This window comes from Triturus cristatus, chromosome 2_2 (assembly GCF_964204655.1).
Source record: "Triturus cristatus chromosome 2_2, aTriCri1.1, whole genome shotgun sequence".
Classification (NCBI taxonomy): domain Eukaryota; kingdom Metazoa; phylum Chordata; class Amphibia; order Caudata; family Salamandridae; genus Triturus; species Triturus cristatus.
In genome coordinates this window covers 226,844,929-226,858,219 of record NC_140582.1, presented here as the reverse complement: position 1 = coordinate 226,858,219, position 13,291 = coordinate 226,844,929, and the positions used below count along the sequence as shown (strand labels likewise).

The window sequence follows — 13,291 nt, the reverse complement described above, 5'->3', positions numbered from 1 at the left end:
CAGACTAAATCCTGATAGGCACTATTAGTGGTATGTGTTGTGATTGAAAAACAAAATATTTATAGTATGGCAATGAAAAGTCAGATAAAATTGAGTTTCCCTATTTAAGGTTGTATTCTATATAAAATGTTGCCTGAAAATAAAATGCTGTGCGGATAAGATGCTGCCCAAAAAAGGTGCCAACTTCAACGTCCAATAAGATGCTGGCTGAATTAGAAGCCAACTTCAGCCTGAGAATAAGATGCTGGTTGAATAAGAAGCTAATTTCAGCCTCTGGTTATAATTGAACATTGTTCGTAAACACCATAGTAAAGTTTTCTTTCAGTGTTTAGACTTAAGTATCTGTTTCATATCTTATACGTAATCCATGTACTCTTAAATCCTTATGTAATGTAACTGGCTCTACTGTAAAGCGTTCTGATACCCATATAAAAACGCATAAATAAATAAAGACAACACAGTAACTGATGTCATAGAACCGTTTGCATCATTGTCATACAAAGTGACATGGGCGGAAGTATAGACACCTCTAAAATAAAAAAACCAAATATGAAAAAATAACAACACCGTATTAAAGTAGCCGAGCTCCGCTGTTCTCAAATCTTCGTTATTTGATACCAGAAACTGAAGGGAACTAGAATGTCTAATTTAAAACTGTAATTGCACGCCTAAAATGAACCATCACAAAAAAATACAGCCCTCTTCCAACTGCCAAACATGCACTGGTGTTTTCATTATGCAAACATAACAAAGCGCTGCTAGTGGTGATCTCTGCAGCCGGCGTCTTGTGTTTTCCTACTTCATAATTCTTTCAGTCTTTTGTTTCGACCAGTGTCGGAAGTGCAATTTTCCAGTCCTCCTTGCTCTCACCTCCCCCTCGTGACCCGGAACTGGAAGCAGAAAGAGGACAAGGAGAGGCGGTAGGAGATAGCAGCTGACAGTTCCCTTAGCATGGACTAGAATGAAAATCTATTTTCCAAAGAACTAGATTGGAATGACGCATTGCTTTGGAGTAAGCAGTCCATTAGCTAGGCATTTTTCTTCCTCTGGTATACCCGTAAACCGGAGAAGAGAAGAGCTGTGTGCTTTTGAATTTTTATGAATGTAGGGAAATGCGAGTTGTAGGTGTCTAGATGCGCGTCACTGTGAGGTATGACGGAGTGTTGAGGTGTATGTGCGCGCACTTGTGTGTGTGTGTGTCCGCGCGCACTTTCCTGCCGGATGGAAGTGCGTGTTGTGCCGTTTATGGCGAAAGATGCAGCTGAGTATATGGACTTTATCCTCCAATGGCGAAAAGTGCTGTTCAAAGGTTGCTCAACGTCGGCTGTGTGTCTGTGGGCTCATGGCACCTATTATGCTCTTCATACTAAACAAGTACAATGCGGCCTGACAGTATATTTGTGGGAGCTATAATGAGCGTGTATGGAGAGATGGGAGATGCACAAGGACTACCATGTGCCTCCATGCCCACAAATGATAAAAACCATATTCGTCGCACCTCCATGTTACTCGAAAACGTAAATGAGTGGGGAACACACAAAATGTTGAAATAAATGAGGCACTGCAAGCCAAAAAAATGCCTCAATCTACATGGAATGCCCAAAATATAAAACAATAAAATATGAAACGCACAGAAAATGGAAACCCTTAGCAGAACACAAAATGCAAGTGATACAAAAAAGCAGCTGGTTTCAAGCAGAGTCAGTTACCTGGGACGCGTGATTAAGGCGTCCTCGCTCCGCTTCCAGAATTAAAATGGTTGGCCTCGTGCACGTCCTTTTTAAAGTGACGGTCGAGGTAACAGGAAAGACAGCATGCAGCGCAGGAAGGCAGGTGGAGTGCGTGCGAAACCCGCATTCCAAAGCAGGACCTGCGCTGCTCCCTGCGGCCGTGTCAGAGCCTGTCTTTGTAAATAAGCAGGTCCCCAGGTGGCGCGGCCCCGTAATGACGAATAGGAAAATGAACAACTAAATGTGTGTACAACAAGGAAGTTAACCGCGGGGCCAAAGTGAAAATGATCGCGGGGGAAAAATGCTACCGCCGGCCACAGCTTGCAGTGCGCGGGTGGTGCGCGTGCAGCAGTAATGACGCCATATGGCGCATCTGCTCAAGCCCGTGCACATGCACTGCAAGCTGTGGCAGGCGGTAACATTTTTTAAAGCCATTACTTAAAGTCTTGCCAGACCAGCGCAAGCGCTGGGTCAGGTGAGACCTAAGAATGACATAACTCATTGAAGCAGTCGTACCATTGAAACTTAAGAAGTCAATCAGTATCCCCTCCAGATCCTGGTTTAACCAGAACCTTAACAATGAAAGGCGTTAACTACGTTTAGCGGAAAGAACCTGGAGAGCAACCATCTGAATCTAATCACTCGATCCTCCGAGCCAAACACCTTCAATATAAAACATTTATCCTCAAAGAAAAATTCTCCTTTTTATGACAATAACTGGACCGGTCCAAGAACAGGCCCAAAGAATTATTTAACATTATCAAGCAGCAAACTTCATCTATCGATCAACAAACATCATCTATCGATCAACAAAAAAATAACAGCTCAATCAAACGCTGTGAAGAATTTGCATAATTGTTCTCTGAAAAAGAATCTCTTTACCATCTTACCCCTCTACCTTGCATCAAGGATGCACCCTTCAAAAAAGACTCTCCTCCCAAGGCTGCCTGTCTCCCCTTCCCTCGCATAACACAGCCCCCCCACCCCTTCAACACCCCACTCTCCAATCTCAACTCCCTGCAACTGAAAAACACTGCAACCTGGTCTGAATTCAACCCTGTCCGTGAAGAAGCCGCCTGCTACATTGTTAAGAACATGAAATCGACATTGCACTTCTCAGTCCCTCTCCCGGCAGCTCTTGTAAAAAATGTTCAGTCACATCATCTCTCCTGTATGGACCAAAATCATCAATTCATCCCTAACAAGCGGCTCCATGCCGGCTACCCTCAAACTCGGCCCCCTCATAAAAAAAAAAAAAACACAGACGCCAACCTGAATGACTATAATAACTACAGACCCATAACTAACCGTCCTCTCCTTGACAAAGCCATTGAGAAATGCGTACTTAACTCAACACCCACATTGAAAAATACAACTTACATGACACCTTCCAGTCATGTTTCAAGAAAGGCTGCAGTACAGAAACTGCCACACTTAACATTGTAAATGATCTCCACAAAGCTCTGGATGAAGGACAGGCATGCCTCCTAGTCCTCCTGGGCCTATCAGCCGCTTTCAACACTGCCAACCATGACATCCTCTCGAAGAGGGTAGGCATTAAAGGAACTCTCCTTCAATGGTTTGCCTCTTTCCTAAGAAAGCACAAGCAGCTAATCAAATTCAACAATGAAACCTCTGAGACATCGCCAGTCTAACTCGGTGTCCAAACGATCAACCCGGTCTTCTGCACTATTTACCCTCTATATGGAACCTCTCACAGTGATCCTTAAGCAAGCTAGGATTGCCTATCACCTCTAAATGGATGACAACCAACTCTACATGAAAATCTCAGTCAATGACATCCAGAACCTTAACAGCACTCAACGCACAGTTCAATCTTGGCTAGCCAGAAACCACCTCAAACTCAACCCCAACAAAACAAAACTCCTCCTCATCAACCCAAAGAAAAATTATTTCCCATACATAGCTAGCTCAACAACTTCACTGCACTAAACTGCCCATCTCTGACTCTGTGAAATCATTGGGAATCACACTGGACAGTCGCCTAAGCAAGAAGGAACATATTATTGCCTCTGCAAAAAGTGCCCACTACTCACCTGAAACACAAAAAAAACCAAATAATAATAATAATAAAATAAATAAAAAAGGAAACCCCCATACCCAGTGATGACCTTAGGACGGTGGTGCAAGCCTTCGTCCTCTGCAAGCTGGACTATGGCAACGCTAGGTTTACAGGCACCCCAAAAGCATTCTTAGCCCCTCTGAAAGCAACACCCCACGCGGCAGCCAGGCTACTATCGGGAGAAAGGTGTCATGACCACATCACTCCCACTCTCAAACAGTTCTACTGGCCTCCAATAAAGGCAAGAGCTATATTCAAAACTATTTGCATAACTCGCAAGGCTCTACACACGGATAAACCTATCTACCTCTCAAATAAACTATTTTAAACACCCTTCTCCTGATCCCGCCAAAATTCAAGAAAGAAAAATCCTGAGCCTGCTCTTTCTCTGGAAATGCCCCCGGAATCTGGAACGCACTGCCTCAAGATTTACATGACAATCAATCCTTCCACCACTTCAAGGCGAAATTGAAACTCCTTCTCCTCCACAAACATCTAAACCCACCCTCCGAAAGCTGGCCGCGCTGCCACCCACAAATTCACAACTAAGCCCCACCATTATCCCAGGAAAACTCTTATGCTCCACTCTACCCCTGTCGCCAAGTGGCCCACCCCTAGCTTCCCCCGAGCTATCTTGCCCATCCACTCGACTGCACGCCACAGTCCACAATTATTATTTGGCTCTATGGTACGTTCACTTACTCCCCATGTAACCCAGTGTAAATATAACTATGCGCTGCTAAAACATTATATATATATATATATATATATATATATATATATATATACACACACACACACATACAACTCCTGCTCCCGAAGGAAAAAGAGCATGCACACAAGGACTGCAGGTTTAAGGCTTCTTTAACGCGTTGGGCCTCCCGCAACCCAGCATCCTATGTGTGTACAAAAGGGCAGTGATATTATGGAATGGCATTTGCCTGAATATTTTATTTGCAATTTTATAGAGCACGATCCTTGACCAGGGGCATTAGAGCGCCTTACAAGAGCGCCAAAACGGGTTACAAATTTCTTTTCTTAATGCATGGGGGGGGGGGGGGGGGGGAGGATTTATTTGCCCGGAATCACAGGACATTGAGTCAATGTAAGTGATCAAGCCTGGTTACTCCATTTCAAGATCAGCACCTCTACCTTTAAGGCTTATGTAGTCTCCCCAAGCATCATACCTACTATTTCATCTGACTCGGATAGAGAACCTAGTGTTAACTTTAGATCCATGAATAAGGATAACTTACTTCAGGTCAACACGTCTCACCTAGTGGAAGCAACTACCAACTCTCATATCAAATTGATGCTGCTCAAATGCAGAACAGCAGTGAAACACGCAGCGGATATCTCCGAACTCACCATCTCACAAGAATTGGACCTCCCGATCGATCCTTACTGAAACGTAGCTCAATGACTCCTCCTCCCCAAAACTCAACAACTTAATTCCTCACGACTATTACATAATCAGATGCGATAGATCTATCAAATCTGGGGGGGGGTATTGCCTGCATCCATTGTTCTAGGCTCGTATTGAAGCAGACGCATAATGATCGGCTGCCTGCCTGTGAGCACCTAGTCACTGAGATTTGGAGCAAGGGCAAGATGGTTTGTGTACTACACACGATCTATCATCCTCCTGGGGAGAACTTCTGTTTCATAAAGCAATTGATGGAGTCCATCTCTGCTTGCTCGATCCTCCACCCTAACCATATCTTCCTCTGTGACTTCAACCTTCACTGGAATGACACAAATGATCCATTAGTTTGCTCCATTAAGGCTTTCCTCTCCGACCTCAACTTCATTCAGTCCTGCAATAGACCCACCCACAACAAGGGCGCTACCCTTGACCTTATCATAGCTGGAGACCATGTCATTCAACTTGATGACATTGTACCCTGTGATTGGTCGGATCACCACCAAATCTCCTTTCACATTCTGGAAAAGGTATTGCTCAGACAAGGTCAACCGCTTAAAAACAAACAGCTGGCTCGTAATCTGAGAGACATCAACATCTCTAATCTATCTAACTTGAGCAAGAATCTGCTGGAACCTCCCCCTAACCTGAACAATTTGGACGAGTTGACGGATCATTACATCAACTCTATGTCAAGTATTCTCGACTCTGCTGCTCCGAAGCAACTCAAAAGGATTCCGTTCAAACAATCCAAACCCTGGTTCAATGGCTCCCTTAATGATTAACAACGCAAACTGAGGATCTCAGAGAGACGTTGGAAAAATGCTCCCTCCACTTCTAGTCCCAATCAGTTAAGGAGAATAAGAAACTCTTACAACAAACACATTCGCATTGCTAAAACAGATCATTTCAGGGCTCAGCTAGACAGTGCTAAGAACCAATCCAAGAAACTGTTCAAAGAATCATCAAACAGGCTAACCAATCTACTAATCCTATCCTGGCAATCAAGACTACTGCCCCAGTGAGGAGGACTTCTCAGCGCAATTTTCAGAAAAGTCTAAGATTATTGATCTGGAGCTACAACGTTCTGCTACTAACTTGCTGTTTATGAGCGCCCTGAATGTGTGCTCCTCTCTACCCCACAGAGTACAATCCCAAAAACAATGGCTCTTGGAATTCCTTCCTGCTCTCGGATGGGGAGGAGCTGTCACATTCTTTATCATCTTTTAAACGATCAAACCATTTCAGAGATCCACTTCCCGCTAAGTTTCTCAGAGATCTCAACTCAGCCACTCTCCCTCTCTGTACCCAGATCATGCAACATTCGCTCATAGAGGGGAGGATTCCCGACTGCCTTAAGATGGGGCAAGTCACGCCCATCTCCGAGAAGCCTAATGCAGACTTAACGGATCCCAATAATTTCCGTCCGATCACCAGCAACATGTCTGTAGCAAAATTGCTCAAGAAATGCGTTCACACACAGCTTTGCGACCACATTGAGAAATTTCAACTCCTGGACCAACACCAGTCAGGCTTTAGAACGAGGCACAGTACAGAAACAGCTGTAACTCACATCGTTGATGACGCCTTGAGGGTTCTTGACCAAGATGTTCCTGGTCTTCTGATCGTTCTTGACTTGTCCTCTGCTTTTGACACTATCAAACATAACTTGATTACTCTTCTTAAACATAGAATGAGGTTATCTGGCCCGGTCTTAAATTGGTTTGCCTCTTTCCTACATAACCAAACCCAAAGAATTAAAGTCAACCAATCTCTGACTGCCAGTACCTCGGTCTCTATTGGGATACCTCACGGATCTGCACTCTCGCCCACGCTCTTCAATCTCTTCATGGAACCTCTAACTGCCATTCTGAACTGCGCTAGCATTCAGCACCATATGTGGTACACGGATGACAACTGTATTTGAAGCTCTCCTCTCCAGATGACATTAAAACTCTTAATGGGGTGCTTAAATGAAAAAAAAAAACTCAACAATGGCTAACACATAATACTCTGTTACTAAATACCCTCAAAACAGAATTTCTCCTGATTACCCCCGTAACCACTCAGCCCAAACGCAAAACTGGATCAAACACCTCTCAGCACTCAACTGCACCCCTCATATGGTGGACTCCACTTGTTCTTTAGGCGTCACCCTGGACAAATTCCTAAGCATGCAAGGGCACATCAGTGCCATCATTAGGGGTGCCAATCATCACTCCAACACTCTTAGGAAAATCAAGCCTTTCCTACCTCCTGAGGACATCCAGTCACCAGTCCAATCCCTAGTTATCTCACGACTGGAATATGGGTTGGTGACCCTAGCTGGGCTTCCAAGACTAGGTTAGCTCCGCTAAGAGCTACTCTGAACACCTCTGTCAGACTCATCACGGGCTCCAGAAAGCATGATCATATCACACCTGACTTAATTAAACTTAACCGGCTTTCCATTGAAGCAAGGATCTGCATCAAGATAGCTTTATGTGTCAGAAATGCTATTCACTTCAACACCCCCGTTTACCTTGCAAAAAACTCGAGCTCTCCGGTTCCAGTCAGAACTTAAGAAGCTCCGATACTTACTGAAACCTCCTAAATTCAACAAAAAAAGAACTTACAACTATGCCTTTGCAGGGCTGGCTTCAAGAATTTGGAATGCCTTTCTGCCGGAGATCAGAGCCAACTCCTCGACTACTTCATTTAAAAAACAGATCAGATGGCTACTCTTAAATGAACTTCATCAGCAATAGCCTCTATGACATTTGCTAGTCACTTCCTTCTCTTGCTTGACAATCGTTTTACATTGCGTTTCAAAATATATTTTGTCCCTTTGACATAGTGCTCTGCTAAAACTTCAAGGTGTCTACTAGTAGGGCTGTTTAACTGTTGATCACTTGCTACTTCGTCTTCCCCCTGCACTCACATTTACTTTGTATGTTTCAGGTACCTCTTATGTCTCCTTATTGTGTTGTACTCCTGATGCTTCCTCATTTCAATGTTAGTTATTTGGTACAGCGCCATGATACCAGTCTGGATCGTGCTTTATAAAAAAAACTTTGCAAATAAATAAAATAAGGTCAAATCTCTTCCATGCTTATACTGTAATTAGCACTGAGCATAGGGAACTGGAGAACATGTGAGGAGAAGAAGAAAATGGGAAGAAAGGTATTATGAAAAGAAGGAAAACAAATAAAAAGAATGTGATATTATACTGCTATGTGCGCAACAGGATTTAAAATGACTAAAGGCACTGCAAAGGGAGAACAGAAGAAGTATGGGACATGAACAAAAAATAAAGGGCTTTGAAGCAGAGTTTGTGAGAATATCATTGAAAAAAGTGAAAGGGACACAGGATTCTGGCACAAGCATAAACTGCAGGGAAACCCCAATTCTGGCATAAGAGAGTGGGGAAACCCCATCTTGATTAGTTGATGCCATCCATATACAAGTAAGAACTCTTTCCAAATTCCAGGGATTGTAACATTCAGTGTTGGTATGCTGAAGAGAGCAAAAAGTACAATAGATGGACAGAATGCTTAGCAATGCCAACATTCATCTTCAGTCACAAAGATCTGGGTTTAATCCATTGTTTTTTTGTTCACCACGCCACCCCAGTTTGAACCCAGACATATGCAAATCAGTATTGACTGTCCCTCATGAGAACAGTCCAGCCCAAACTGGCAAGCCAGGTAGTCCACCATGGACAGGAAACAAGTACCTTCGGAATGGTTGAGGGGCATCACCCCTCATCAGCCAGCCAAGTTAGCTTGAATCCAGTAGCACAGTGAGCATGGGACCCATGTCTGGGCATACCCGTCTCATTTGAGAGGAAAAATCAAAAACAACAATTGATGGACGCAATGCTTAACAATGCAAACATTCACCCCTGTCACAAAGATCTGGGTTTAATCCATCGTGTTGAGGAGAGGCAGCTGTAACAAGGAAGTGCAAAACCTTAGTAAAGAGGACTAAAACCGGTCTGGTGTTGCATATGTTCCTTTTCAGAGGGTTTGTGGCCTGTCATTTCAGGTTAGACTGCACTCAATAGGGCAGGACCAAGCTGATTTGCGTATGGTTAGTCCTTTTGCATTCTACCACACAGAGCAAAAAACACTATGAATTGGGATGTGGCCAGTGCAAATCCAGTCCATAGGGGCGGACGTTCATATTCTACTGATCACTTTTTTTTTTTCTTCTCAGGTTTGATATTTTTCACAGGTGTTGCATAGTCCCTTGTCAGACTCATGAAGAGAAAACTTGAAGAGGCCATTGTTCACTCGCGGGTCTCTACAGTGTAGAGTGATATTACAGCCAGTAGTTGCAACTTTTACATTGGTATCATACCGTCAACTTCACAAAAAGTTTTAAATGTACCAGACAGGAGGTGTTCTAACCCTACATGTCCACAACTATAGTTTACTCTTGTACTAGAGATCTCTGTTAATGGGATTGAAATTATATGGCTGAATAGAAATGCAGTTGTAAAACACTGCAGTACTTCTGAAACAAGAAATGACTAGCTAACCGTCCCTTGAAGAAAAAGGTCTCTTCAATTTCAAAGAAACATATTCTGCAAGAAAAGAAGAGCCTTAGAGAGACAGAGGATGCTGTAAAAGACCTTACTGTACTTGAATTTTGCCTCGACGAGCATGGGTGATGTGAATGCAGAATCTAGGCTGCGGTAAGGTTGTTGATCGCGCTTGCCCAACCTGGGTATAAGTCAACTGCCTTGAGTGCCTGTATTAGATAGCTTTTCATTGGCAGTTCTGCTGTCATGGTGTTTATGGAACATGGCCCGAGCACAGTAGTTTTGAGATCTGCTGTAGGTAGAGCAGTTCCTGAATACCAGACACTATAGGACACCCGCCCATCATAAATGGCGTTGTTATGCAGACACATCAGTCTAAGTGCGGAGCATCCATTTCTTGTGCTTGAAATAATTTTTCACATTTGCACTGGACATTTTCCATTCCTGTGCACATAGGACAATATTACTAACGTTTCGTTATTTTACGTAATGTTAAAATCACTTTGAAATTTTTGTTTCTGATTCTCACAGAGTGGAAGTCCTTCCAACAACTTTCTTTTGACACTTGGAGTGCCTGGGTATCCTATCTTCGTAGAGCTCATACACTGCACTCTGATAGGCACTACTCTCCAATTATCTCTAACGTAGCCTGGCGATCTTTGGTTAATTAAGTTCAACACTGCGCTCAGGACTCCGAGGTATACACCTCTAATACCTAAACCATTTTAAGATATTTTCGCTAATGTTTTTTCTATTTTTACCTTTGAAGCAGCTGTTGCATGGCGCACCCCTACCCCTCCTGCCCTATCTTGTATCCCTTTCTCGCTTGGTTTTTAACCTTGTCTAACTATTAATGGTATAAATTTGTGATACATGGACGGTTTCATTCCAGTCCCTACACAATATTTTCGGATTATATATACTCCTTTTACCTATGTACCGTTTTTCACACTTTATACAGGGACATGCTGTAGTATTTTTCCTTTTATTGTTGCCATAGACTTTTGTTTACATCTGCTTTTGTATGTTACTTTATACTTTTTGCATATGTACCGCTTTGTCTAACCTGTATCATTCATTCCATTTATTGATTGTATTCCCCCTTTTTTTAAAAAAAAAAAAAACTTCAGTAAAATAATTTGAACAAAAAAAGCATTCTGTTACCCGACTTAGATCACCAACCAAGTTTTGACTTATGGCAATCAATGAGTAATTTCACTTTTATGTAATGTCAGCAAATATGCTAATTATTAATCCGAAACATTTGAAAACTACAGAGCTTGTTGGAGGTCCTTTTATTAACCAGTGCAGATTAAATTGCACCCTAAAAATGCGTCTCCGAGCTCAAGGACTACTTACTTTAGTTAAATTACAGATTCGTCTCACAATATTAAGACTGCACTGGCCAACGGTTCTCCAATCAACATCCTACACCTTTATATCGTTATTTCCTACTCCCTATATCAATAATACAACACAAAAAAGTAACTTATGTCCTCAAACGTTGGCATTGCGAATCAGAGGCTGCAGGCAAAACCGTGGCGCGAGACGGTGCAAGGATTCAGAAGTGCGTTTGCTGTCGAGAATAAAATCAGCCGGAGAGAGACACGGAAGGAGAAGCGAGGTTTCAGTTTCGTAACATGACAGCGCAAAGCCGCTGTCCATGCCTAGGCCTGGAGCCTCAGCACACCTCCAGGCCCAAGGGCGCCCCCAATAACACCAACACGCAACAGCACAGCCTGGACAGCGGCGGAAACATGCAAGCGTTACGACTGGAAAAGCTTCAGAGTAACAAGTGCGCTGAACACAGAACAGAGCCCTGAGCCGGATATGGGAGGGGTTATTGTCACACGGATCGGGCACCTTCATAAAAATAAATCCAATCTACAAAAAAAGGAGTTTAGCCAGATCAGGTCGCACGCTGTCAGTGGCTCCGTGGACAAAAGCCGGGAAGGGCTCGTACTCACCCAGCTCGTCCTGCGCTGTGGCGGCTGCTGCAGGGGCGGCCATGTTTGCCGGGTGGAGAAAAGCAGGCGGGGTTTCTGAGCGTTATTTTGATGGTTCTCCTCTGAAAGGCTGACCGTTGTTTCCGCTGACTTAGGTCGAGCAAGTGTGGGTTTTTGTCCACCGCGAGTCCGCGTTATGCGGAAAGACGAGAGGAAAACGGCCCCTTAGCCTCGGAGACAGCCGGACCGCCTGGCGGCTGTAGCTGGTAAGAGAAACAGCCACGACTCTGGCTGTAACTCCCTCTGCCTCCAGCCGGCCCTCCTTCCCCTACACTGGTATATTTAGAAAGAGCTGAGCCATCGCACGAGAGCGGCACGGGGTACTCCGGATTTTATACACAAATCTCACGTGAACTTCGCTGTAAATGTTTTATTTCCATATTACTTTTAGTTTTTTAAATAAAACCGGAATTTGCCGTTCTTGTTTATAATTGCAGTACTCTCTTGTTTGACACATGCGCTCTTTTGATGACTGCAGATTGTCCTGTGATTTTTGTTCAGACGATGCGAAATAAATCGTTAACAAAAGTAAAGGTTTGGGGCTGCTTACAATTGTGTCATTGGTGCTTAAAGCGATGGTGTATGCGGAAATTAATTCTGAAATATAAAGACACTTACCTGCGTCTATGTTGGTGTCCATGGCACTCACCTTCCTCACGTTGATGTCACAGATGTAAATTTCTCCCTCTGCTCAGATGTGTTGTAGTAGCAGTCGCAATAAGCCAGGCCAATCGTTGTATTGCACACTTTTTTTAAATTTATTATTAATGAGAAACACGCATCTTGAATATTATGTTCGACTATTGGAAGCTGTTTTGCTCAGTTGATTAAAATGGTGATTTTTAATAAATATATTAAAATTCAAACTTTGTTTATGTTTTTCTTTGTTTACCATAGGCTCTCCAGCTACCCGTAGAAAGCTCCCCTCTGTACAGAATTATACACTTTTGCTTAATTGAATTATTATGTGAATACCAAAAATGAAAAGCATATATATGAGGTGAAAATGTGCATATTTTTAGAACCTATAAGTTGATTTTTGGAGTAAATTTGGGGACTTTTTGGCCAATGGCAATGCAACTAGTGTTATTATGTATAACCCATGTAGACGCTTTCCCAATTGATACAGTCTTTTTTGCATTACTTCTGGCAACCCTTCTTAATGCACCGAGGTCATGTAAAATCTGCCCCACTAAAGTGATAGATGATTTCGATTCTTTTAAGACTATTGACGCCAAGATTGGGACTTCTTCTTAAAAAGACTGCTGGCTCGAATATGACTGATTCTTCTTTATTGAGAATTCTAGTACCAAAGAAAAAAGTACACAGTACATTTCCAGTATAGAGGGAAATTAAAACTAGCAGATCTCAAAGGTCTGCACACTAGTAGTGCTATGACTTCACTGTTGAACCACAATAATAATACGGCCAGGAGCATAAGAAACCCTGCAGATCAGAACAGTCACCTATGAAGATGAAATGGATAAAAAATGAACTGGAAAAAAAGCACAATTAAGGGAGAGG

At 43.0% G+C, this 13,291-nt stretch overlaps 1 protein-coding gene across 2 annotated transcripts in view; it reads right to left on the bottom strand.

The window, feature by feature from the left end:
- Positions 1–12,439, bottom strand: part of ECPAS (Ecm29 proteasome adaptor and scaffold) — an 819,497-nt gene extending 807,058 nt beyond the window's left edge. Inside the window, exon 1 of one of the 2 annotated variants that reach the window (XM_085641278.1) lies at positions 12,386–12,439. In XM_085641278.1, coding sequence (XP_085497404.1) covers positions 12,386–12,407 — 22 coding nt within the window. In that variant the 5' untranslated portion in view covers positions 12,408–12,439. Of the gene's footprint in view, positions 1–11,728; positions 12,074–12,385 lie in introns of those variants that run through there. The other variant, XM_085641277.1, reaches the window with a different exon arrangement.
- Positions 12,440–13,291: the final 852 nt, after the last annotated feature.